A 27,345-nucleotide genomic window follows, 5' to 3' on the forward strand; every position below is an offset into this window, starting at 1 on the left:
AGACTGGCTTTTTATCCCAGACTAGAGGCCCAGTGCATGAAATTCGTGCACGGGTAGGGTCCCTAGGCCTGGCTGGCAATAAGGGCTGATTGGGGCCTTCTGGCTGCCAGCCTCGGTCTTCCTTCCCCAGCTGCCGACCGGGGCCTTCCTTCATTCCACGCCGCCCCCTGGTGGTCAGTGCATGCCATAGTGAGTGATTGAACTCCTGGTCGAACTCCTGAGGGGACACTTTGCATATTAGCCTTTTATATATATATATATAGATGCTCTGAGTTGGCACCTCTTTGTGTCTCAAAGCAGATGATACACCCATTACAAAGCCACTTCCTATCAAGCCAAATAAAACGACTGTGGTTGGTTTACCCATGCTCCTTAAACTTTTTATCATGTAGAGGAATGACCCAGGAATCTTGTTAAAATGCAAATTCTGAATCAGTAAGTCTGTAGTTGGGCCAAGATTCTCCATGTCTCACAAGCTCCCAAGTGATTAGGATGGCTGTGAGGCATCAATTACAATGTTCACCTTAAGGATCTAATATTTATGGTAGCAGAGGAGTGCATCCTTAACTTGTAGGTAAATCTACAAGAGAAGCCAATTATAATGAGAAGGTGCTTAATGAGACAGGCCAGATTGCAAAGCATATGTGAAGGCTCAGAGGCAAGAACGTGCTCACCGTGCTTAGGGAATCAGGAGCTACAGATAGGTGGAGTCAGATCACTAAAGGGTTGGGCTTTCGTCTGTGTTCTGCAGAGCACAAAACCTCTGAGAGATTTTCCACGAAGAAATGTTTCCAGAGTCAAATTTGTTTGGGAAATGTTGCATACCCTGTCCCTCATTTGGATATTTATAATGCATGTTTTGATTTTAAAGGTGCTAAGAATGACGGTAGTAAAAAGTCTTTTCTCAAATAGAGATAATACTTCATAAATAAAACGAGCTGTATGATTTGTAAAATAAAAATGAGGGCCCTCTTTCCCAAGAAGCATTAAGACTTCCTAGATGCCTAGCCAGTGTGGCTTGGTGGTTGAGCATGGACTTATGCACCAGCAGGTCAGGGCACATGCCTGGGTTGCAAGCTCAATCCCCAACAGGGGTTGTGCAGGAGGCAGCCGATCAATGATTCTCTCTCATCATTTGTATTTCTCTCTCCCTCTCCTTTCTCTCTGAAAAAAAAAAAAAAAAAAATGCGCCTCCATAATCTTGACGCGGGGAAAGGAGATACGGGTGAAAACCTAAAGGCCTGGATGACTGTCCGGCTCCTGTGGGTGCCAGCACCCCGGAAGAGGCGTGCGAGCAGTAAGTACATCGCAGTTGGGGGAGAACGAGCTACCGGGGAGGAAGCGGAGGGTAAGCGAATTCGGAAGTCGAGGCCCCACGCGGGAAGACAGCCGAACGCAGCGTTCGGAAACACCGCGTCCGCGCCGCCCACTCCCGGCACACAATACAGCCTGGCGCCGCCGCTGAGCCCAGATCCAGCTGCGAGCCCGCAAGGTGAGGGCGGGGAGCGCACGCCGGAGGGACGGCCGAAGTGTGCGAGCGCAGAGAGCGTGCGCACGCGCAGAGCTCCCGGCGGGAGCGCGGGAGAAGCGTCGGACGCCGCTGAGAGGCGAGCGCCCTCCTCCTCTTTCTCCCGGAGTGCCTTGCGCGCGCCCGGTGGGCGGGGGGAGGGGAGGGGAGGCGGCGGCGGCAGCCATGTTGTTGTGAGTCTCTGTGTCTCACCCTCGGTACCTCGGTGGTTCGGAGGAGGAGGGGGAGGAGAAGGAGGAGGTGGGGTGGGGGGGAGGGAGGTAGGTGGAGAAAGAAGATATTGCCGCCACCGAAGGCGGAGGAGGGGAGGACGTCTAAGAGCGACGCCGCCGTGTGCCCAACGGTCGGTGTCCCCGGCTGAGGCAGCGCGGCCGCAGCAGCCCCGTAAGTCAGTCGCGCTTGCTCCCTCTCTCCGTGCTCTGGCGCCGCTGGGGCTGCGCCTCGGGCTTTGTGTGGCGGCCTCGACGGGAGCAGCCCGCCGGGGGGCGGATGGACGGGGCCTGCGGGTGCCCGGGACGGCTGCGGCCTGGGCCCGCTCGCACAATGCAGTGGCGGAGGAGGGGGGGGGGTTCCGGAAGGGGGTGTGCGCTGGGGGCCTCTCCACTTTCCCGCTCGCTTCCCTCCCCCACGCCGAAGCCTCGCGGCGCTGGGGGCCCACCCTGCTCTCAGGTTAGAGACGGAGCTGTCTGTCGGTCCTCCCGCCCGCCCAGCCGTTGGGTTCGGGAAGGGGGAAGAGGCCGGGTGGATCCAGAGAAGCGTGTGTGTTGGGAGTGGGCGAAGAGGAAGGAGTGGGTCTACGAACAAGTGTGGGCATTCGCGAGGCCCCGAGTGTGTCCCCGAAAAAAGCTTAGGGCAGACAGGTGTGGGTATGAAAGAGACAGCGCTTTGGGTTCGACTTGTTAGGGGCCATTGAGTAAGAATGTTGGGTTTTTGTTATTGGAACAGATTTTTGATACTCACGGATGTGCAAATTAAAGCCCAAGAAAAGATTAGAGGCTTCATACATTGTAGCGGTAGTTTCCCATCTGCATAGGGTTACATTTAGGGAAAACAAATGGTTTAAGGTTTTTATGCCCAAACACGTTGGTAAAAGTTAGTGCTACTTCTGAGAACCTAGATAGGGGAAAACGCACTTTTCTTAACTTCCATAACACATATTTAAACATTTTTTGGTATGGGGGGGCAGTATTGCGGACATAATGGGTGTAATAAGACAATCATGCCAATTAAAATCCGGACTTAGTATTTTGTGAGATTTTTTTTTTTAACTTAAAACTGGTAAAGGTTTTTAGGGAAAGCTTTATTAGAAAAATGCTTTTAAACGCTTAAGAGAAATGTAATACCTGCAAAGGTATTGTATATCAGGAGTTTTAATGAAGGGAGTTACCTAAGGATTTTAAAAGCTTGTTTACTGTTTAAAAAGCCTGTTTACTGCTGAGGTTCATGTTTAATAGATGACCACACCATGTGACCCCGGCGTATTTGAGGACGATTTAGGGAATTCTGCGTAGGGATCCTGTTAAGATAAAAGATACATGTTTTTAATTGGCTAAGCTTCTGTTTTTGGTCGTTTAATATCCTGCTTTTAAAAAAATTACTTGTTTCATCTGTTCAGTCATAAATAGTTGTTGGCATTTTCCTTATTGCAAGAATGTCTTTAAAATTCCAATTTTTGGTAAGATTAAGTTATTTACAATCTTTTGGTGTCCTTGAGGGCAGTTTTTGTACCAGAATAGGTTTTCTCTAATTTAAAAAATTAAAGTTATATATCAGAATCCTGGTTCTTAAGCTGTTTAGTTTTTGCTTTTAAAGGTCCATTTTCTTTCACAAGTCTAGCTATTTCGAGTTAGATTTGCTGTTAGCATACTTCAACATCTTCAAACAAAGTAAACTTTAATTTTAATACATAGTTTTTTAAACTTAATTTGTCTGAGTCCAAAGTTCTCTTAGATGTCCCAATATTTAGTAAGATTCAACTTTTTAAAAAGTCTAAATTACTGCCATATTTAAATTGGACTTTCAAGGTTGTCACTTTAATAGGTCAATTATTCTTAGGCATTAAAAGTACATAAACCAAATAATGCAGTCTTAACACATTAGTGTTTAAACCCTTCGAACTTGTTTATAAATCTTTCAGTTGGTGAGAGATAATTTGTCTTCCTGTGTAGGTACTTATCGTAGCTGGCAGACGTAATTATAATTATGAACAGAGACTTGGGCCAAGTATGAATCCAAAGCCAATCTTCTCAGTGACCAGACTGTCTCCTTTTTATAGACACTGACAGGATCTTCATAATTTTAAGTGGAGGTTGCTTCCTGTCTCCTGAACTCAAGTTCTACATGCTTCCTTGTTCAGTGACCTTTAAACTTGCTGGGTTTCTAAGATAGGAAAGTTGTCTGTGTTTTTTTCATTTTCTTAAGACTTACGGATATTTTAAGTGTCTCAATGTTTGTATCTCATGGCTTTGGCATTCATTCACAGTTTGAGGCCATTATATTGACAGATGTGATGGAAATAAAAATTGTATTTATAACTGGGTAAATTTGTTTCTGACATTAGATTTTTATGTTTAGCAATATAGATAGACATTTTTTCATTTAAAAAGATATTGCTTTTGTAATGGAAAAGGTGAATTTATGAAAATATAAGCTTTTCCAATGAAACACTGTATAGCATTATTACATAGGTTGATGCAAGATAAATGTTTTTTCTTCTCAGAGTTTCAGGTAGCAGTATGTTTAGAGAATAAGGTTAATATTGTATTTTTCCTTGGTGATTTTTTCTGTAACTAAAAATGAAAAATTGGGACACTTGCCTAAAACATGTGTCACCTTTCTTAATATCATCTAATACCCATTCTGTGTTCAGATTTCCCTGATTTTCTCCAAAAAAAAGTATTTTATAGTTGATTTGTTAGAATCAGGATTCAAACTAGGTTTACACAGTATATTTGATATTTAAGCCTCTTTGTATTTATAATATAAATTTAAAATTTCTTTCATGTCATAGATATGTTAGTGAAACCAGGTGATCCTCTCCCCTCCCCCCCCCCACGCCCCTCTTTTTTATTCTGGACTGGGAAATTTCTTGTATCATATATTGATTTTGTTCTATCTCTGTCCTATTTCTGATAAACCAGTATTATTTAGATCTGGCAGCTTCATTATATGGTTGAAGTTTAGTGTGGTTTTTTAAAATACGTTTTTATTGATTTTTAGAGAGAGTGGAAGGGAGAGAGCTAGAAACATCAGCTGCCTCCTGCATACCCCCTACTGGGGATCAATCCCACAACTGGGCATGTGCCCTGACCAGGAATCAAACCAGTGACCTCTTGGTTCTTTGGTCGATGCTCAACTGCTGAGCCACACTGACTGGGCTAGTGGGGTGTTTGTTTTTTTGTTTATTTGTTTTTGAGACAATAATTCTTTATAGGTGGTGGTTCTGTTTCACATTAAATTACATCATTAAACATATAATGTCTGCTTCCACTTTTAGGATAATGGATTAGTAAATAACAAAATAATGCTAATTTAGAAATACTGTTTTGGGGAGGCTCATTTTAAAATATATCTTTGTCATTCCACGTGTATCTTTGACTCATTAGAGCCACTTTGTAATATCTAACAATTTTATAAAGCGTGTCATCTTTATTACCATCTAACTATTTGACCTGCTTCTTTCAGATATCTAAAAATCATCAAAAACTGGCATTGATTGAGGTTGTTTAGTGTGTAGATCTTCTCAAAGCAGTATTTTGTTTTTTAAAATAAAGGAACTTCCCTAAACAATATTTTCTTAAATTGAGACAATGACTTGTAATCCAAGATACATTATAAGGACTCAAATATATGGTGATTCTCCTTTGAAAGAGATTTAAGGAAAAAAATCTCTTGGCCTTATATTTTGCATATATGTAAGTATATGTATACTTATCCTATTTTGCTTCCTTGAGACTATAAGATTATCCTCAAATAGCTAAAGCATTCTTGCACAGAAGTGTTTGGTAAATTTTTATTTGATGTCTCAATGCTGGTGCTGGAATAATATAATTTCTAATCTTAGAAGATTTGAACTAGAGTCTGAAGATTTCTGGTTTCTGGGAGTATGTATATTGATAATACTTTTTGTTGTTGTTGTTGAGGACATTCAAGGCCTGGGCAAAGTAGAGAGTGCCCAGGAATTGGGAGGAGGCAAGGTGGCTGGGTTGCAGGCCCATACCTGACCCCCAGAGGGAAGTTGGATGGGGATGGGGTTGGGGTTGGCCCAGACATACAGAGGGGAGTACCTGAAGAGTGGATCAAGTAGGCAGAGCCACCAGGGGACCTGTAGGCCAACCCTTGAAAGGGTATCTTAAGTCAGATGGTGAGTGCCCAGGCTAGAGTCTGGCCCAGGGAATCAGGGTTGGGGCCTGGTTGGGGGCTCCTGGAGTATAGGGGTTGGCATCGCTGATGGCCTCCCCTAGCTGGGGCTGGAGCTCCTGGAGGCGGGTGTGGAGGTGGTCGTCTTCTACCAAGTGGTCCAGACAGGCATTGAGTTGATGGCAGCATATTCTGCTTGATGGCAATCTGAGTTGATGGCAGCATATTCTGCTTCCCCAAAGCCGTCATCTTTGCCTTCTTCACCCGCCTTCCCCGGCATTCCAAGGTCCCCATTGAGGCCCAGTATTGCAGGCCTGGGTGCCGTAGAGGACACGAGATGCTTGATAACACATTCTTGCCAAATTTGTCATAAAACTTAGCTTGTCTTCAATATAGTTGAGTCAGTAATACTGTTCTTTATGCAAGTAAAACAAGCATACATAATTCCTCCATGAAGTACATGGACAAACAAGTAGCAGATATCAAAACGTGTTGGTATGGATCTTGACTCACCACTAGCTGAGTGACTTGTCCAATATCACTAGAAAAGTGTTTGATTCAACTCAATTACTTGGTAATGGTGATTAGTAGAAATTGCTAATGTTAAATCTTTGAAGGCTAATGATCTATAAATACTTAAATCTGGATTTAAGTTTACATTTCTCATGGATAAGAAAAAAGGACTGCTAAACATTAATTTTCTTGGCAAATTTGTAAAAGTGATTTAATACACTGAAGAGACAAGGTACTTCTTAAGGATGTCAGCACCTGTTTGTTTGCTCGATGATCTGATGTTCATTAAAAACACTCCTTGTAGTGGTGTGTTGTTGTTTTTTGAATATATTTTTATTGATTTAAGAGAGGAAGGGAGAGAGATGGAAACATCAATGATGCGAGAGAATAATTGATTGGCTGCCTCCTGCACGCCCCCCACTGGGGATCGAGCCTGCAACCCAGGCATGTGCCCTTGACTGGAATCAAACCCGGGACCCTTCAGTCCGTAGGCCAACGTTCTATCCACTGAGCCAAACCAGCTAGGGCCTCCTTGTAGTGTTTTTAATAAATATCCAAGAATAGTAACATTTTATAAGTAGTATAAGTTACTCAGTGCATACTGACTTACATTTATTTGAATTAATTTTTTTGTGTTATTTAGTAATTTATGGACAAGGTAGCAACAACCTTTAGGTATTAGAGGACTCATTTGGAGAACTAGTGCCAATGGGAAGTTGCTTTCAGTCATTTTATGTTGGTGTCTTCAGCATTACAAAAAGTCTGAGGAATAACCTTATTCATTGTCTCTTTATTAAAATGAGCATTGTTTATTTAATATATATGAAGACATTTATGGTCACTCCCCAGATATTAGTTGATTTCATGATCTGAATTTTCATTTTATAAAATACCTTAAAATTTTTCATTCAGCATTGAGCATTTAGGTGGCTGTGACGCAGTTCCTACCCTACCTCCTCTGACCAAAGTTTAATTTCTACTATGGCTTTAAAATAAAACTATAATTTGAAAATGTGATTAGTGTTAATATGATGGTAGAAAGTGTTTTAATACCATTTATTGTAGCTCCAAATGGTTTTTTCTCCTAACTTATTTATTATAGGTATATGATGAGGAATTGGATCAGATGCTGACTGAGAAAAATTAGTACTCTTAATGATATAAATGTACAGTACTTATGCATATTCTTGGTTCTTCACACTATTTGTAAACCCTTTGGAACATACATTAGTACATCTAAAAACTGACAGAACTTAACCAAGTTATTTGATGTGCTTTATCTATTTTTTTCTCACATAATTAGTAATAATGCTGCTTACAGAAAAATTAGCTTCAGGCATACCTTGGAGATATTTTGGGTTTGGTTCCAGACCACCACAATAAAGCATGGATCATAATTAAGCAAGTAGTAATCTTTTTGTTGATAAAGGGTCTTGCCTTTAAATTGTAAAAACACATCTGAGAAGTGCAATAAAGGGAATTGTAATAAAATGATATATGCCCGTAATGTTGGATTTTAGAATTTAGTAGAACACTATTCTTTTGCTAGGAAGGAGAATCATAACCTCAAAAACCTTGGTTCAAATTTATCTCAAGATTACACAGGTTCTTAGCCCTAGAAAAGTTTCTATTACGTATCTTCTATATTAGCGATGCTAATTGTTTAGTTATTAAAGGAAGTAATATTGGGAAGTTTCTTTTACACCCTAAGCAGTACTGTGTACTATATATAAATACTCCTGGATACATTTTCTGTAAGTAAACATAGTCAGTTCAATATTATGTAACTGATTGTTAGATATTCTGTTGCTCATTAGAAGAAAAGATTGTTCTTTTTCCTCCCTAAGATCTAAAGTTGTCAAATTTATGTCCAAATTCTTATTCTCCACCCCCACCTCCGTCAAGATGATACCGACATTTGTAGCCATATGGGACATAGCTGATTGGCATTTTGAGTACCATTTGATGGTATATGTGTTACCATGCCCCTTCAACTTTATTACGGGAATATGGAGGTTATTGCAGGAGAGTTGAAAGTGTTTATTTTCTTTTTGTCCCATTGTTTTGCCCTCTTTGTTCTCCCATTCTCTTTCTTTTGCTTGAAATAAATGGTAGCACTCTAAACCTGTTATTTTCAACCCTTTTCATCTCATGGCACACATAAGCTAATTACTAAACTTCTGTGGCACATCAGAAAATATATTTGTTGCCAATCTGACAAAAAATCAGTGTAATTTTGATTCATTCACACTAGATGGCTATTGATTGTTGTGTTGGCTGTTGTCTTTTTTTTTTTCTTTCTTTCTTTTTATTGACAGTCTTAGAAAAAAGAAAAGGGGTCAGTGCCAGTAACTAATAGTCAGGGGGCATGTTTTAAAATTTTTTGCAGCACACTGATAGAAAGTCACGGCCCTAAAGTGTTTTAAAGTTTTTCCCCTGTAACCTACTTGATCACTTAAAGAAAATAATAAAATCACCTTTGGTTAAATGTGAATCTGAAATCTTCATTATTTTTTAAAATGCATATAGATAGAATAATTGAAAAAGTTGAAAACAAAGCCCTGATGCTTAACTTTTGGTTTCTTCATATTTGAGAGTGGATTGTCTACTTTTTTGTGTGAAGCAGTCAAGAGAGTAAATGCATTTAAGGAGAGGTCAGCAAACTATGACCTACAGGCCAGATCTGGCCTGCTACCCATTTTTGTTTGGCCCGCTACCTGTGACTGGTTTTTAAATGTTGGCGGGGGGGAGGGAGGGGGGAGGTGATCAAAAGAAGAATAATTTTGTGACACATTCAATATATATGAAATTCAGATTTCACTGTTGCCAAATAATATTTCATTAGGACACAGACATGCTCTTTTACTTCTATATTGTTTATGGCTGTTTTTGTGCTAAAAATGCAAAGTTCAGAAGCTGCAGTAGAGACCCACAAAGCCTAAAATGTTTGCTATCTAGCTCTTTAGAGAAAATGTTTGTTGATCCCTGCATTGGGCAAACGAAAGAATTGATCCCTAGTGGTAAGAGACCTATCACATTTATCCAGAGGCTCTTTACCTTATGACCTCATGTATTTGAACCACAGATGAAAACCTGAAAGTAAACAGAAAAGAGCTTCAGTAAAGTTTCAGTGCTTTTACTCTTGGGGAAAAATTTTTTGTTATGCTTCTTTATTTATTGATTAATTTGAGAAGGAGGGAGACAGAGAGGCAGAGACATTGATTTTTGTTGCTCCATTTATTTATGTATTTGTTGGTTGATTTTTGTATGTGCCCTCACCGGGGATTGAACCTGCTATCTTGGTGTATTGGGATGACACTCTAACCAGGTGAGCTACCTAGCCAGTGCGAGAAAATTTCTTAAGTCTACTACTAAGTGTTTTGTTTTTTATTCTTAATAAAAATCTTCCTTCTCTCATCAGTTACACAGATTTATTGTAGAAAGGCAATAAAATTCAGATAAATAGATGAAAGACTTGGTGTACTCTGATCACATAAGAACTATGGATTTTATTTCCTTTCAGTATTTTTTAACATTACTATACGAGCATTTTCTAAATTATAAACTCAAATTCTATCTAATAAAAGAATAATATGCAGCCCTAAGTGGTTTGGCTCAGTGGATAGAGCGTCGGCCTGCGGACTGAAGGGTCCCAGGTTCAATTCCGGTCAAGGGCATGTACCTTGGTTGTGGGCACAACCCCAGTAGGGGGTATGCAAGAGGCAGCTGATCTATGTTTCTCTCTCATCGATGTTTCTAACTCTCTATCCCTCTCCCTTCCTCTCTGTAAAAAATCAATAAAATATATTTAAAAAAAAGAAATACTATTGAGTTTTTAAAAAAAGAGAGAGAGAATAATATGCAAATTGACCGTCACTCCAACACACAAGATGGCTGCCCCCATGTGGACACAAGATGGCCGTCACAAGATGGCCAGCAGGGGAGAGCAGTTGGGAGGGACCAGGCCTGCAAGGGAGGGCAGTTGGGGGCGATCAAGCCTGCAGGGGAGGGCAGTTAGGGGTGACCAGGCCGGCAGAGGAGTGAAGTTGGGGGCGACTGGGCCTGCAGGGAAAGGCAGTTGGGAGGGACCCAGGCCTGCAGGGGAGAGCAGTTGCGGGGGACAAGGCCTGCAGGGGAGGGCAGTAAGGGAAAAATAGGCTGGCAGGGGAGCAGTTAGGCATCAATCAGGCTGTCAGGGGAGTGGTTAGGGGGTGATCAGGCTGGCAGGCAGAAGTGGTTAGGGGCAATCAGGAAGGCAGGCAGGCGAGCAGTTGGGAGCCAGCAGTCCTGGATTGGAGAGGGTGCAGGCTGGGCTGAGGGACACCCCTCCCCTGTGCACAAATTTCGTGCACCAGGCCTCTAGTATTTTTATAAGCTGCATGATACTCCATTTTATAGTAGTGCTGTATTACCTATTGTGGGACAGTTATGCAGTTAATAATTTCAGGATTGCAAGCAACACAACTACAAATATCTTTGTACATAAAGGTTTTTTTTATTTAGGTTTTATTCTTAGGATTGATCCCCAAAGTTGGGGAGATTGGTTCAAGAGATAGATGCACTGATACAGATATGATGCCATCTTGCTTTCCTAAAGAATTGTAATTTTAGAATGTGTTTTTGTGTTTGTTAGAGGCAGTTTCCTTCTTAGAGCCTGTTTACTCTTAAAAATCTACCATACTTGGATATCTGAGGTTACTGCAAATTAAAAGTAACGTAATTAGAAATGTTAGAAGTGGTACTGTTACTTTCAAGTCAAGTGGTACTTAACCTGACAGCGAGGCAGGAAGCTGGAATACTAACAAGACAAACACTGAGCACCCGAAGAGCCTCAGAAAGTTATCAATTCTTTCTTTTGTTTTTAAGATTTTAAAAATTGATTTTGAGAGAGAGAGGAAAACATCCATGTGAAAGCGAAACATCAATTGGTTCCCTCCCGCATAGCCCTAATGGGGATCCAGCCCATAACCCAGACTTGTGCCCTGACCCAAAATCGATCCAGCAACCTTCCAGTGCATGGGTTGACTCCTAACCAAGCAAGCCACACTGGCCAAGGGAGTGTCAGTTCTTCCTAGAGTAGTCTGTAATGATGCTCTTGATGATTATTCGTATTTTTTTCAAATACAATATTAGAGAAAGAGAAGGGAGAGAGGGAGAGAGAGATAGAAATATCAATGAGAGAGATTGGCTCCTGCACGGCCCTTAGTGGGGATTGGGCCCCTAACTCAGGCATGTGCCCTGACTGGGGAATCGAGCCAGTGACCTCTTGGTTCATTGGTCGCGATGCTCAACCACTGAGCCACACCAGTGGGGCAACACAAAGAACTTTTGAATACATTGCCTCTTTGATTTTCACAACAGATAAGTAAGTTAAGATTTAGGGATTAGACACTTGCAAAAGTCAAACTGTGAACTCTTATATTCTGAATCTAAATCAAATACTATTTCTGCTCTACCACATTGGGGGTTAATATCATCTATATATATAAAAGGCTAAAATGCTAAGTGTCCGTCTGACCGGTCACTATGACCTGCACTGACCACCAGGGGCCAGATGCTCAACACAGGAGCTGTCATGATGCGCACTGGCCATCTATATATATAAAAGCCTAAGCGACTGTTAGACCAGTTGCTAGAACGCGCACTGATCACCAGGAGGCAGACCCTCGACCAGTAGGTTAGCTTGCTGCTGGGGTCCGGCCGATCGGGACTGGGCGAGATGGGCTGGACACTCTCTGGAGCCCTCCCGCAGTCCCTCCCTGGCCCCAGTTGTGCACCAATGAGGTCCCTTGGCCTGGCCTGCGCCCTCTCGCAATCCGAGACCCCTCAAATCCATGGACCAGGCCTCTAGTTTACAAATAAATGGCACCACGGACCTGGCGCCGACAAAGGAACACTCAGCTTCCCCCAAGTGAGACACAGGCCCCGCCACCACCCTGGAGTGACAGCCCACCAAATCGCAGCCAATGCTGCCAAGACCCCATAAGCGCAAAATGCAGCCCACAGCCCAGCCCAGCCCGAAACAGTCGCTGTGGGCCCCAGGTAATGGCGTCACATAGCAATGCCCAGCTTCCTCTCCCTGGCAACTAGCCTCCTTGGAGTTTGTTCAGCCCAGGAACTCGACTTGCTTTATAGCCAGGTGGAAACATTTTACACTTTAACCAAATGTCTATGAAACGTTTTCCCGTGCCTCATCTCATTTGATCCTCACAGAAGTCCCAGAGTAGGTAGATAGGAAACTTGGTAGAATCCTATTTTCTTTTCATTAGCCGGAAAACAGAGATTTAGAAAGTTTAAAAACTTGACCCGACTGAAAAGAAGTAAGAAATGGTGGAACTTGAAAATGACTTCAGGTTTTCTCACTGCACAGAATATAGTCAAACACTACTGCAGTTAAATATTTTACCCTTTGTTCTCCCTGTGTGCTCTACAATAATAACGTGTTTCATGTTGATATTTATTGCTGTGTGGCTGACAATTACCTGAAAGAGAAGTTGGGGTGCTTCACTGGGCTGGAAAAAGTTTAGCTAAACCAGAAAGCAGGTCTAATTATGCAAGTTTATTCTATATATATATATAAAAGGCTAAGTTGACTTGCGCATGTGTGATACATAATAAAGCTCTCGCTGGCGCCAATCGCACACGTGTGTTTTGATCTGTCATTGTCGATCGTGAATTTGGTTGACACTTCTATTATAGAGAAAGGGCGGATAGCAATATTAAAATATTCCTTCCAATTAATTTCCTTTCAATGTGCATGAATCCGTGCACCAGGCCTCTAGTTTAATATATTTTATAAATTGAATGATGAAGTCAGAATTGTGTGGATGCATTATCAAGCTGATAGGATTTAAATTTGCAGCATTTTTAAAAAATACGTTTTTATTGATTTTAGAGAGGAAGGGAGAGGGAGAGACAGAGAGAAGCATTGATCGGCTGAAACCCTGACATTTTGGTGCATGGGATGACATTCAACCAGCTGAGCCACACTGGTTTGGCCAGGACTAAATTTGTAGCATTCTGAAATTAGAAAGTTGCCCTGACCGGTTTGGCTCAGTGGATAGAGCGTCACCCTGCGGACTCAAGGGTCCCAGGTTCAATTCCGGTCAAGGGCATGTACCTTGGTTGCAGGCACATCCCCAGTAGGGGGTGTGCAGGAGGCAGCTGATCAATGTTTCTCTCTCATCTATGTTTCTCTCTCTCCCTCTCCCTTCCTCTCTGTAAAAAATCAATAAAATGTATTTTAAAAAAAGAAATTAGAAAGTTGTGTAAATATTAGGTGATTCCTGATAACATGTTAGTATTATCATGAAGCTTTCATATGATTCGCCATTAGGCGATCTAGAAAATATAAGGGCTAAAGATAGAAGAATTAAGAGAAAATGAGATCATAATTGTAAATCTTAGAAAAAGAATATAAAGAGCATAGAATCAAGAGCAATATGAAATCCTATGAAGAACTTACAGAATGAGTGTACTTTGTCCAAATTTAGGGAAATTTAAAGAAACTTAGAAATCAAAGATGTTTAAAGTAGACTATACTAAGTCATTAGTGTGTCATTAAGATAAAGAATTTAGATTGTATGTTACAAAATGATAGGACACATTCAGACTAAGATTTCTTACCTTGATAATTGGGGTTATATATAAATATCCAAAGTATATATGTATATAAAATTTTATATGTGCATGTATGTGTGTGATAAAAAATATTTTGATCTCAAACTGGGTTTTGCTTTAAAACTCAGTGTCATGACGGTATGGCTAGAAATATTTATTATAATGGATATGGAATGTACATGTAAAGTAGTAGTTCTACAAATGTTATAAAATTCATAATACAGTATTGAAATTTTTGCTTTAAATGGGCTTATGTTTTTTAAAGAAATTAAGAGGAAAAAATAGTCTTCTGTACTTAGGCACATTCTTCCATTTTTGGTGCTCTTTATTCCTTCCTGATCATCTGAATTTCCATCTGGTATGTTTCCCTTCAGCCTGAAGAATTTCTTTTAAAGCATTTCTTGAGGTAGAAGTCTGTTGTAATGAATTTTCTTTTTATTTAAAGGTCTTTGTTTTGGCCTTTATTCTTGAAAGTTCTTTCCAACAGATAAAATTGTAGTTTGGCATTTTTTTTTTTTCTTTCAGCACTTCAAAGTCTGGTCCTTTATATTCTGGTCCCGATTGTTCCTAGTGCATAGTCAGTGGTCATTTATATCATTTTCCCCTTTCTGTAATGTTGTTTTTTCCTCTAGCTGTTTTCAGGATTTTATTTTTATCTTTGGTTTTCAGCATTTTTATTACGATGTACATGGGTATGGGTTTTTCCTATTTATCTTGCCTAGGGTTCACTGTTGTCTTGAATCTGTAAATTTTGCTTTCATGAAATGGGGGGAATTTGTGGCTATTGTTTCTTCAAATAATTTTTCCACCTCATTCTCTCCTCTTTTTCTCTTTCTTCAGATTGGAAATCTCTATTGATCTGACTTCAAATTCATCAGCTCTTTATTTCCAATCTGCTGTTAAGTGCATCCAGTGACATTTAAAAATTTATTTATTTATTTTCAGTTTTAGGGTTTCCTTTTGGTTCTATAGTTTTGCTTTGCTGAAATTTTGTATTTTTTCTTTCATTAGTAGCATGTGTTTTTCTTTTATCTCTGAACAAAGTTATAGTAGTTGCTTTAAGATCTTTGCTAATTCTAACCCCTGGGTCATCTTGGGGTTAGTATTTATTAATGGAGTTTTTCGGTATCTACAAATGTCTAATAATTTTGGGGTTTTTTGTTCTTTTTTTCATGTCTAATTTTGGTTTGTGTTCTAGACATGTTTACATTGAAAATGCTCTAAATTCTATGGAGAATATTGGTTTCTGATTGTTTTTGTTTTCATGGGATTCAAACTCTGTGACTTCTGTGGTGGTCAGCAGCAGGTATTTTGTTTAGTTATTTTCACCTTAATGGGGCTGCTTGGAATGTATTCCACACATGGAGTACAGAGATGGTCTAAAAATCTGAGCAGAATTTGGTTGCCTCCTTTTTAAGACTTCCCTTCTTAGTTGCCAGCTGCTCTCTTTGTTCCAAACTCCGTTCCTTGGATCTTCAAGTCTTTAAGACTGGGTTGTTAATAGGAATTTCAGTTGTTTTATTTATTTATTTTAAATTATAGCTTTATTTTTGTTTTGTCCAGAGTTTATTGTTATCTTTAGGAGGGTTTGGTTTGATAGGAGCTACTCCTCCAATTACCAGAAAACATATCAGACTACTTTAAACTCTTTGAGAACAGAAGTCATATTTTAACTCAGTGTTTTCTTTACAAAATCTTACACATTGCCCTGGCTGGTTGGGTGTAGTCCTGTGCACTGAAGAGTTGCTGGTTCAATTTTCCCAGTAGAGGGCATACAGGAGGCAGCCAATGGATGTTTCCCTCTCACATCTATGTTTCTCCCTTCTCCCTTCCTCTCTCTCTCTCTCTAAAAAAAGAAAAATCTTTACACATTGAAAATGCCCAGTAAAAGCTTACTGAACTGCCGAAACCGGTTTGGCTCAGTGGATAATTGCGTCAGCCTGCGGACTGAAAGGTCCCGGGTTCGATTCCGGTCAAGGGCATGTACCTTGGTTGCAGGCACATCCTCAGTGGGGGGTGTGCAGGAGGCAGCTGATCGATGTTTCTCTCTCATCGATGTTTCTGGCTCTCTGTCCCTCTCCCTTCCTCTCTGTAAAATATCAATAAAATATATTAAAAAAAAAAAAAAAAGCTTACTGAACTAATGGATGAATGAAATGTTGGTGTGTGAGAACTGTTAGTGAACCAGCTTTCCTAACAAGTTAAGAGAAAAGAATAGTTATTTGCTGCCACATATCTTTTTCTTTTTTTCCAGAAGACACCAAAAACATTTTTTTAAATTTAATAAATCTTTATTGTTCAGATTATTAACAATTGTTCCACTTTTTTCCCCCATAGGTCCCCTCCACCCAGTTCCCACCCCACCCTCTGCCCTTCCCCCCAACCCCCACTGTCCTCATCCATAGGTGTACGATTTTTGTCCAGTCTCTTCCTGCACCCCCTACACCCCTTTCCCCTCGAGAATTGTCAGTCCACTCCCTTTCTATGCCTCTGATTCTGTTATATTCACCAGTTTATTCTGTTCAGATTTTTTTATTCACTTGATTTTTAGATTCACTTGTTGATAGATATGTATTTGTTGTTCATAATTTTTATCTTTACCTTTTTCTTCTTCTTCCTCTTCTTAAAGAATACCTTTCAGCATTTCATATAATACTGGTTTGGTGGTGATGAACTCCTTTAGCTTTTTCTTATCTGTGAAGCTCTTTATCTGAACTTCAACTCTGAATGATAGCTTTGCTAGGTAGAGTAATCTTGGTTGTAGGTTCTTGCTATTCATCACTTTGAATATTTCTTGCCACTCCCTTCTGGCCTGCATAGTTTCTGTTGAGAAATCAGCTGACAGTCGTATGGGTGCTCCCTAGTAGGTAACTAACTGTTTTTCTCTTGCTGCTTTTAATATTCTCTCTTTGTCTTTTGCTCTTGGCATTTTAATTATGATGTGTCTTGGTGTGGTCCTCTTTGGATTCCTTTTGTTTGGGGTTCTGTGAGCTTCCTGGACTTGTAAGTCTATTTCTTTCACCAGGTGGGGGAAGTTTTCGGTCATTATTTCTTCAAATAGGTTTTCAGTATCTTGCTCTCTCTCTTCTTCTGGCACCCCCATAATTCGGATGTTGGTACGCTTGAAGTTGTCCCAGAGGCTCCTTACACTATCTTCATATTTTTGGATTCTTTTTTCTTTTTGCTTTTCTGGTTGGGTGTTTTTTGCTTCTTTGTATTTCAACTCTTTGACTTGATTCTTGCAGTCCTCTAGTCTGCTGTTAGGTCTCTGTATAATATTTTTTATTTCAGTCAGTGTATGCTTAATTTCTAGTTGGTCCTTCTTCATATCCTCGACGGTCTCACTAAATTTATTGGCCTTTTCTAGGAAATTCTTGAAAAACCTTATAACCGTGGTTTTGAACTCTATATCCAGTCGTTTGCTTTCCTCCATTTCTTTCATTTGTGATCTGTTTCTTTGTCTCAGCATTTTGGCTGCTTCCCTGAGTTGATAGAGTGGCTTTGTGTACTAGGTGTCCTATAGGACCCAGTGGCTCAGCCTGCCCAGTTACCTGAGGTGGACCCTCTTGGTGCATCCCTTTGTGAGCTGTGTACACAGTCTTGTTGTAGTTAAGCCTTGATTATTGTTGGTATCACTGGGAGGAATTGACCTCCAGGCCAATTGGCTGTGAGGATCAGCTGTGTCTATGCTGGGAGAATTTCTGTGCTGGAGACACCCTTATGAGACAGGACTTGCAAAAGCCTCTGTGCTCAGCTTGGTTGGGGCGGAGTCTCAGGGCGGAGCAGACAGCATTGGTTTCCTGTCAGCCTTGCCCTAATAGGCCCCTGTGTCTCAGTGTCCCATGGTAATCGCTGCAAGCACCTCTGAGAGAAAGCTGCCCTCGAGTTTCACCCACTGCCAGACAGTCCAGTTTCTCCCCGAATGAGTCTGGGTCCCCAGAGTCTCGCCCGGAACAGGAGTTCATTGCAGCTGGGAGCTTTTGTCTCCCTCCTGCTTGAGAAAGCCAGCCACGTACTCAGTTGCCCACCCTCTCTGCATGCGCGCCTCGGTACCTCTGCCTTCTGCAGTTCCTCTGAGTCTCAGTGTGCCATTCTCTTTCCTGACAGTCCAGTTTCACCCCGTATGAGTCTGGGTCCCCAGAGTCTCGCCCGGAACTGGAGTTCAGCACAGTCTGGAGCTTTTGTCTCCCTCCCGCTTGAGAAAACTAGCTGCACACTCAGTTGCCAGTTTTCTCCGCGCACACTTCTCAGTACCTCTGCCTCCTACAGCTCCTCTGAGTCTCAGTGTGCTTTTCTCTTTCTTTCTAGTTGTAAAATTTCCACTCAGCCAGCCTTCCTGTGGTTCCGGATATTGTCCATTTTGTCTTTTAGTTGTAGTTTTGAAATTGTTGTGCTAGGCAGCAGTTTAGGTGTTGACCTATGCCGCCATCTTGGTTTCTTTCATCAAAAACATTTTTAATGCCCTTCGGGTACCACGAAGATCCTGAGGATCTTTATTTCAGTGATATCAAGTAGTACAGTATAGAGATTAACAAACATTACAGTCAGTGCATTTCATGGTCCTTTGTGTGCCATCATTTTAACCCTGAACCTTTTTTTAATCTTTATTTTATTTTTCATTTAATAATTCTTTATTGTTGAAAGTATTACATATGTCCCCTTTTCCCCCCATTGACCTCTTCTAGGCCCCCCCCCCCCCCCAGACCTTCACTGCCCTATTGTCTGTGTCCATAGGTTATGCATACAAGTTCTTTGGTTGACCTCTTGCCACCCACCCACCCTTCCCTACATTCTCTTTGAGGTTTGACAGTCTTTTCCATGCTTCTATGTCTCTAGGTCTGTTTTGTTCATCAGTTTATTTTGTTCATTAGATTCCACATATGAGTGAGATCATGCAATACCACATATCTTTGGATACAGTATCTGTTCAGATCTTTTGCCCATTTTTAAATTGGGTTATTCTTATTTTTAAAAAAGTTTTTCATATATTCTGGATACAGATCCTGTATTGGATATGTGATTTTTGGATATCTTTCTTGTCTATGATTTTTTTCTCTTTTGTGTAGAGTGTGTTTTTACTGAAGTCAAAGATAGTTGGAAATTTTGAAGAGGAGAGAGATTTGGTTTAGAAATATGAATATGGAGGTGAGGGTCCTAAGAATATACATATATTTCTCAAAGCAATTAGAGTGGAAGAGATTGCTCAGAACATGCTCAGAACAAAGGACAGAAAAGAGAGTACTTTGGATAGAATACTAAGGGAACACTAGCATTTATGAGTTGAGGTGACAATTAGTCTGTGAAGAAGCAACTGGATACTTATAAGAAAGTGAAAATGAAGAATTATAAGGGACAAAGTAGCAACAGAGAGCAGGATTACAGGAAAGAAGGAGTGCTTTGTAACGTAAAAATGCTATGGAATCTTAGAGAGATATAACTGACAGGAAAAAATAACAGGATTATGTTGCAAGGCCCAAAATTTTGAGGGCTATGAATTTGTTTTAGGCTTAAGTGCTTTTCTCCAGCAATATTTAACACTATGAGGCAAGGGCCTTTGACTCAAGAACATATTCATTGTCATATGAAAGATAAAAAGCAATTTCAGCTATTTGTTGGAAGTGGAAAAGATAGAAATACATGTTTTAGTTTTGCATTTGAGGGGAATGGAAAGGAATTATTAAGAAAACGTGAGCATTATAATTACAGCTGATTAATTTTTGTGTTGCTTTGAATTATATCATCACTAAAGTAATTTTAGTGAAATTTTTTTATTGCAATGAGATCTACAAATAATGAAATGCTGAGGAATTTTGGAAAATCCTTAACTGAAAGATGTAATGCAAAATAATTTTATAATAGGAACTGCAATACAAAAAAAAGATAACTACACTTTAGTACTTGAGCTCGCTTCTTCTCTACTCTTTATTTTCCTTCTATTCTTTTGCTCAAGAAACTAGTAGGTTTTCTTTTCCCACACAATTTTTTAAAATATGTTTTTATTGATTTTCGGGGGAGAGAGAAACATCAACATTGATCGGCTGCCTCCTGCACCCCCCACACTGGGGACCAAGCCTACAACCCGGGCATTGAAACAGCCACCAGGAATTGAAACAGCCACCTCTTGGTGCATGGGTTGACACTCAACCACTGAACCACACTGGCCTGCCTGGCACACAGTTTTTAATGTAGATTGTTGTTATGTGCTCTGTTTAGGAAAACCTGTCTCTTCATAGAGAAATCTGTTCTTGCCCATCTCAACTCACGCTAACATCAGTAGTAACTTTAATATAATATAAAAAGAGTTGATGCAGTCCATTATTTAAATTTTTCTTTCTACTAATTCTGTTTTTGTTATTCAACAGGTTTGATTTGTGGATGAAATGAATCATGATTTTCAAGCTCTTGCGTTAGACTCTCGGGGAATGGGAGAGGTAAATATTTATGAATGCTAAGAATGTATATTTCACTTTGATTATTTGAGCCACTGAGCCTTTTTTAACTGTAAATCTTGAAATTAGTGGTTAATGGTGCAGGTTTTTAAAATATACAGTTATGTAGTTGTGATTTTTCAGCTTTTCTTTAGTGAGATTTGTGTCCAGTTGATTGGTTAAATAATGTATTATATTTTGTAATGAATCATAAATACTTTGCTTAGAAAAGAGCCTTCTTGATTCTTGTCCTTCTGTTTTATATATGTATGCTGTTTGCTTTAGCCATACTAAATTGTTCACTATTCTCTCTTCCAAAAATCTCTCCTTGTTCACTGTTTGCTTAAAAAAACTTCTAATCCTCTACAAGACTCTGTTGGAAAAGATGCTTATCTATTATTGTCCTGTTGCTGTCTGCAGTGGAATTATACTTCCTCATCTGACTTCTTATAGATCTTTATATATACTTTATTATATTACTGGTTAGTTTATTGTTTTATATTAGTGTCCTTAGTAGATTGATAGCTTCGAATGATTAGCACACAGTGGGTATTCTAAATTTTTTAATGCTTTTTATCAGTCCTGTTAATCTATGACTTGGGGGATCCCATTTAATCTCATCATTATATTATATAAGGCATCAAAAATACTTAGTTTTCCATATACCTAATGAGTATTTAGAAAAATCTTAATTGTTGATGAAAACCCTGTGGTCACATCTTTATTTTGTCATGTTCTATAGTACTAACATAGCATGAACTTTGATAAGACAAAATAATCGTGAACAGACCTAAGATGTGTAATTAATTGCTTGCTCCTGGAGATTATTTTACTTTGGTAGATTAGAGACCTTCCTGAGACTCACTCCATCCAATGCTGTGCTCTTCAGATGCAGAAAAAGAGTCCAGTCACTCCTCTGGACCACAAGAGGGCACTCTGCAGCTAGCTAACCCTCCCCTTCTCCAGAACAGCGTTTTCCAAAGAGTTTTGTCATTTTCAGAGGACTGATTTAAGGGTGAGTTAAGGTGCTTAAGCATGAGTATTGCCAAAGTAAACTTGTTAGTTCAGTGTATAACGTAAAATTCTGGACCCTAAAAAAAATTTGAAAAAGGGAATAATTTTTTAGTTAGAACTACAGTTTCACTACAGTGCAGTGGAGTCTGCTTAGGCATTATTTACCCTGTGGGTGAATTAAAAGAAGCAGTTGAAAGGGGCTTTTGTTTTTTTCCCTGCTGCTTGTTTTCTTTGGTCTTTAGAAAGAAACATATCTTAAAAGCAGGGTTGAATAATATTTCAGTCTAGTCTGTGACAAACTTGAACTTAAATGATTTTTAAGAGCAAGTAAAGTCACACCTTACCTTAATTCTATTTAGACATACCACCCTCCCAGCACTTTACTCCCCAAGTCTACATTGTGTATATATTTACAGATTGGCTCTTTTTTTCCCCTTCATTTCTAAATAATATTTGTAAATCCAAAGATATCATTGCAGTCTGTAAAAAAAAGTCATAACCAGAACTAGTAGTTGAAAGAGTTTAGTTATTTGGGGATGGAGGAGGGATATTTGAGGTTTTTGGAAAGAGAGAAGCTGGGATGGATAGTATGTTAAATGATCTAACCTTAAATCTAGGTTTTCTTAACGGAAATGTCAGAAATGCAGAGTAAAAGTGGCTAGGTTTAGACTTCCTGCTTTTTTTGGTGGATAGCAGCAGGTCAGTGCTTCTATGACCTTCATCTAGTAAAAATGTATTTTTAAATAAGCTGTTACTCACTAATTAAGTGTTTTTCTTAACAGTTTACCAACTAATTCTGTTACCTCCAAGAGATAGCTAAGAAACCTACCCAGGTTTCTGTCTCTGGGTTCTCTCTCCCACAAGTCTTTCTATCTTTCCTCATCTCACAGGCAGCAGGGAACCTTCTGGGATTTCCTTCTTTGCCTGTCTCTCTCTCACCAGTCTTCTCCTCCTTTCCTGACAGGTGAGGTTTTTTGTTTTTGTTTTATCCCAGAATTCATTCATTTTAATAAATAAAAGCAGCCTTAAATTTCTGGTTCTTGAGTTTTCTAAAATTGCTTGTTATTTTTTTAACGTGACATCCTTTTTTAATGGATTGGCCTATTCTTGACTTTTTCTTTAAAAAATAAAGTTGTCCTTATTATGTCTTAAGTTGTAAACCTCTAATGTACAAAGCACTGTATTACATATAGACCTATTTGCATATGTATTGGTTTTTGTAGATCATGCCCATCATCAGAAGGGCAGTCTCTTCTAGTTGTTCATTCACAAATAGAAACAGGTTTGTATTCATTCATTCATAAACTCATTCCATTTTTTTTCATAGCACATTTTCATCAAAAGACCTACCTATTTGTGTTATGTCATATGACTTAAAAAGAGCAAAGTAGTCTTTTCAAACTATGTTGCAGAGGCATATACCTATTTTATATATGTATATATAATGGAAACCAGCTATTTCAAATAGTTTTTAAATACCTGAGCATAATTTTGTCTGCATAAATTCCTATCTTAATTCTATCTTAAACTTTATCCACTATAATAAATACCCACATATGGCCAAATATCATGATAATATCTTAAACTGTTTTATTCATTATATCTAGTGGTGGCCTATTGGAAATTTTCAGAAACATTGATGGATTACACTATGCTTAAAAAGAACCATCTTCTGTGGTAGTTGAATGTAAAAACAGTACCTTAGAATTAAACAGATGGGTTTAAATTTTAATGCTGCTATCTACTGTGTATATACAGGGTAGGGCAAAAGTAGGTTTACAGTTACTCATATGGAAAATAATATAATAATAATACACGAATATACTGTTTCTCTTACTAGCAACTGTAAACCTCCTTTTGCCTCACCCTGTATTAAAAGATTCATATTTTCAGTAATGTGTCTACTGTGTGCTAGATGCTGTTGTAAGCAGCTATGTTATTTCATTCTAGCCTCATAAAAACTCTTTGACAGTAGCTTTATTATTATTCTTACTTTATCAATGAGGAAACTGAAGCTCAAAATGGTTAATTCTATGGCCCAAGACTATTAATAGTGCTTAAATGGCAATTTGAACTTATGAGAGCCTTGACTATTTACAATACTGCTTCATATTGGAAGTAACAACATATAATAATGTTTACTGGTGACATTAAGGGATATTAGAAATGGAGAAAATTTGGGGAAATAGTATGATTTGAAAAAATTAAAAAGCATTGATATCTTTTACTAACAGAAAAGTCCTAGAAGGGAATTACTTTGTGTCTTTCTTGTTCTCTGCACACTTAGTTATTAACATCCTAGTTATGCCTACCTTGTATGAACTTCTCTTATAGTCACCTTACATTCTGATTTGCCAAGACAGTCCAGATACATATCTGTTTTCATGGCATAATTATTAATAACACAATCACCTCCTTTCTCAAAACTGTTCCAAATTGGATGTTATGTGAACACCTTAATTTAAAACACCATAATGTAGACACATGGCCTTTAAATCCTTAGGATTATGTTAATTTTGTTAGTTTGGTGACCTTTAAGTGCCCCTCATACTATAGACTAGCAGGAGTGTATTTATTCTGAGACAGTACGTAGGGTGTTGACTGATTTCTTTGGGGATGGAGAGGGCAAGCTATAAATGCTTCTTGAAGAAAATAACTGATAAAATGGAGGACCATGGAGGGATGAATTTGTATGTCCACTCAATCATTTCTGAGTTGGAAGGACAGATGAGCAGGTTGACAAGAAATACTGAGTTGTCTGACCTTGGTTTAGAGTTTTTGTGAATTATGGAAATACAAAGTGGTATGGGATAATCTATCTTACAGATCTTCAAGATCTCTTAGCCCTTGTTTTCTGTAACGTATTACTACAGTAAAAGAGTCTCCAGGGGCAAATCTCTATTTTTATTGCAGTTTCAACCAATGTACCAATGTAATCCTTTCTTTTTTAACTGTTCTATCCTGAATTGTTGCCTTTCTGTATAGTTAGTCCTTTTAACTGACCTTTGGTCACAAGCTAGTAGTTTCTCTAAAAGTATGACAATGTCTAAACTGTCACAGAAAGCTGTTTCTGGAATGTTGGTAACAGCCTTTGCTAGAAATATTAATATTATTAACTACTAAATTCTTTACTTGTGCATGATAACTTAGAAATGTTTGCAAAATGAAAAGATACGTAGCACAGTGCTTGACAAAAAGTAGGCACACTAGATTAGTGCTTGACATAGATGCTCCCCCCATTTGTGCCGTTTGCGTTTTAAAGCAGTGATCTGTGACTAAAGCACTATACTGAACCTTACCCAGAAATAGTCTTCTAAAGAGATTCTGTTATTTTTTAATATCTCAGGAGATTAGTTTGTTTTAACCACTTCTATGTCTGGGATAAATGTTTCTATTAAGGTGTTATAACTTTATTTTCAATTTTTCATTTGGTTTCTGCTTTTGATATTGAAACATTTTTCTTCATGAAGTATGGGATAAGAGCATTTCTTTATTCTCTGACCATTTGCCATTTTTCTTTGTGAAGTGGCCTATTTATACAGTATTTTTAAGGGATTAACTTGGGTTTTTACTATGAGTAAGTGTTCAATTTAAATATATTAAGTACACTGTTTTAGTATTATATTACTAGCTTTGTTTTTTGTTTTCCATATTTACATGAAACTTATATAATGAGATTTTTAAAAATTGAAGGAACAGAGATTGTATTTTATTGGGATCCTTTTTAGAGCAGATTATTGTCTAAATTTTAAATACATATTATTTGCAATCCAGGAATATGCGAACATGCAAAAACTTAATTTTTTAATAGCAGAAGTTAGTTTCCTTTAAAATTAAAAATTAAAAAATATGTATCTGTAGATTAGGAACATGCCCAAGTTGAATTTTTCCCATTCTCTTCAAAGCAGCGTCTGTGGCTTTTTTTTGTTGTTGTTTTTCTGTTTTGGTCAATAGTACAACCATTTTCCTTGTTAACCAAATTTTAAAGTTTTATCTTTTTTATCAACCCATCCTCATTTGCATTTATATTTTATTGATTCTCCTAAATACTTCTCATATCTATTCTATTTTCTCACTTTCTGACATACTATTTCAGTTCTTGTCATCTTCACCCTGTTGTGATTCTCCTAAACTGATTTCCTTGCCTATAATCCTAGAATATCCCTATTCTTACAATGTGCAACTTGAGTTGTTTTCTAAACACAGTGTCACTCTTGCCAACCTCTCTTGATTCTCTTTGGCTTTAATGTAATACTATGCAGTTTCTTTAGTATGTCTTTAAGGTTTCTCATAATCTGACCTAGATATCTTTATCAGCATCAACTTTGACCTTCCTGCATCTGTTCCTCTATCTCACACCCTATTCCACACTCTATGCATCTTCTCAAGTTGTTCCTTTGTTTATTATTTACTTTGTCTTCCTCACCTTCCACGTACACTTTGAACCCCCAACACACATAATTTTATCTCTCAGACCCAATTCAAGTTTTACTACTTACTTTATTATAGTTAATTTTATGTTTCTGAACTCTCTGAAGATAATGTCTCCATGCCTTTAACGAGGCAAACATGAAGAAATATGTACAAGTTTAATTCTGAGCATTGAAAGATTGGGCTGAGACAGATGATAGTCTTTCACATGCTTTAAAATGCTAAATGCATGTCTCAGAAAACCAGTCTGTTCTTTTAAAATAAACATATTTCCAGTCCACCTCCTGACTGTCAGGGAAGGTGAAGAGGAAAGACCTGAGATGAATATTGAAGTATGGTTAGGAATTGGCCAAATGTACATTTTGAGTAATCAGTTAATGATTGTACAATATAACTTCTATGTGCTGTGTATGTTGCAATATAGGATAGATAGAGCACAGGACTCTGAAATTGTTATCTCCGAAGTATTTGATGATATTTTCTGTTTATCTCTTCCATTATCTATAGCTTCCTCATTTGGAATGGATAGGTTACTAGTATTAAGGACCTAGGAAGAGTTGTGAAGTTCGCTTCCATTGATTAAGTTGAAGTAGGAATGAAAATAATGTTTTCCATCAAGGAAGCTGTAGGATAGGAGGTGAACCAAGGGCAGTATTCGGAAGTAAAGCAAATTTTTTATCACTGTGCAAATATTTTATTGTATTACCTATATCTTAGAAATTTAGTAAGTTTTTTGATAAATTTATAAAGAAAATCACATGACATTTAACTAATATGTGTTTTGAAAAACGTTGAAAAATCAGGAGAAATCAGATGTTGACTTTGATTTAATGTTTAGGTCTAGAATTATTAGAGCTCAAATATAAGTTGGAAGTTATTTTTTTATTGAGACAAATTAGGTAATAGGTCACTCTGAATTTTCATTGAAACTAACTTGTACATATTAGTGGTAAGTTTGCTTTCCTCTACATATTAGTTATTGGTAATTAGAATAAAATTTAAATGTAATATTTTTCTCCCCCCAAATAGCTTTTGCCTACCAAAAAGTTTTGGGAACCTGATGATTCAACAAAAGATGGACAAAAAGGAATTTTTCTTGGGGATGATGAATGGAGAGAGACTGCATGGGGAACTTCTCGTAAGTTTTTGGTATATGTGTGAGAATTATTAATTTATTTGAATTTTTTTAAAACCCTGCCTACTCCCATGCAATAGTTGGAGAAAATTTGTGATGTGTTGGTTGAAGATTTCATTAATCATTGTAATGCACATTATCAGGTGTAAATTGATCCTTATCTAATGATCCACTTCATTGACTAGAAGTGCTTGTCACAATAAGATTTTACTAAGTTTTTCTTTGAAGTGAAAACTGATTATTAAAATTCTGAATTTTCATTAAAATAGAGGATGCATTAACCATAGAAATTTTAAATTGTATTAGAGGACAGTGAC

At 38.5% G+C, this 27,345-nt stretch overlaps 1 protein-coding gene across 9 annotated transcripts in view; it reads left to right on the top strand.

Moving 5' to 3' along the window:
• The first annotated feature begins 1,656 nt into the window (after window positions 1-1,656).
• Window positions 1,657-27,345, top strand: part of PUM2 (pumilio RNA binding family member 2) — a 79,821-nt gene continuing 54,132 nt past the window's right edge. For 2 of the 9 annotated variants that reach the window (XM_080684371.1, XM_080684375.1), the window contains exons 1-3: window positions 1,793-1,912; window positions 20,383-20,451; window positions 26,923-27,031. In XM_080684371.1, the coding sequence (XP_080540497.1) occupies window positions 20,401-20,451; window positions 26,923-27,031 (160 nt within the window). In that variant the 5' untranslated portion in view covers window positions 1,793-1,912; window positions 20,383-20,400. Of the gene's footprint in view, window positions 1,913-20,382; window positions 20,452-22,352; window positions 22,427-26,922; window positions 27,032-27,345 lie in introns of all 9 variants that reach the window. The other 7 variants (XM_080684379.1, XM_080684373.1, XM_080684377.1 and 4 more) reach the window with 7 other exon arrangements.

The sequence above is a fragment of the Plecotus auritus genome, assembly GCF_963455305.1.
Source record: "Plecotus auritus genome assembly, chromosome: 8".
Taxonomy (NCBI): Eukaryota; Metazoa; Chordata; class Mammalia; order Chiroptera; family Vespertilionidae; genus Plecotus; species Plecotus auritus.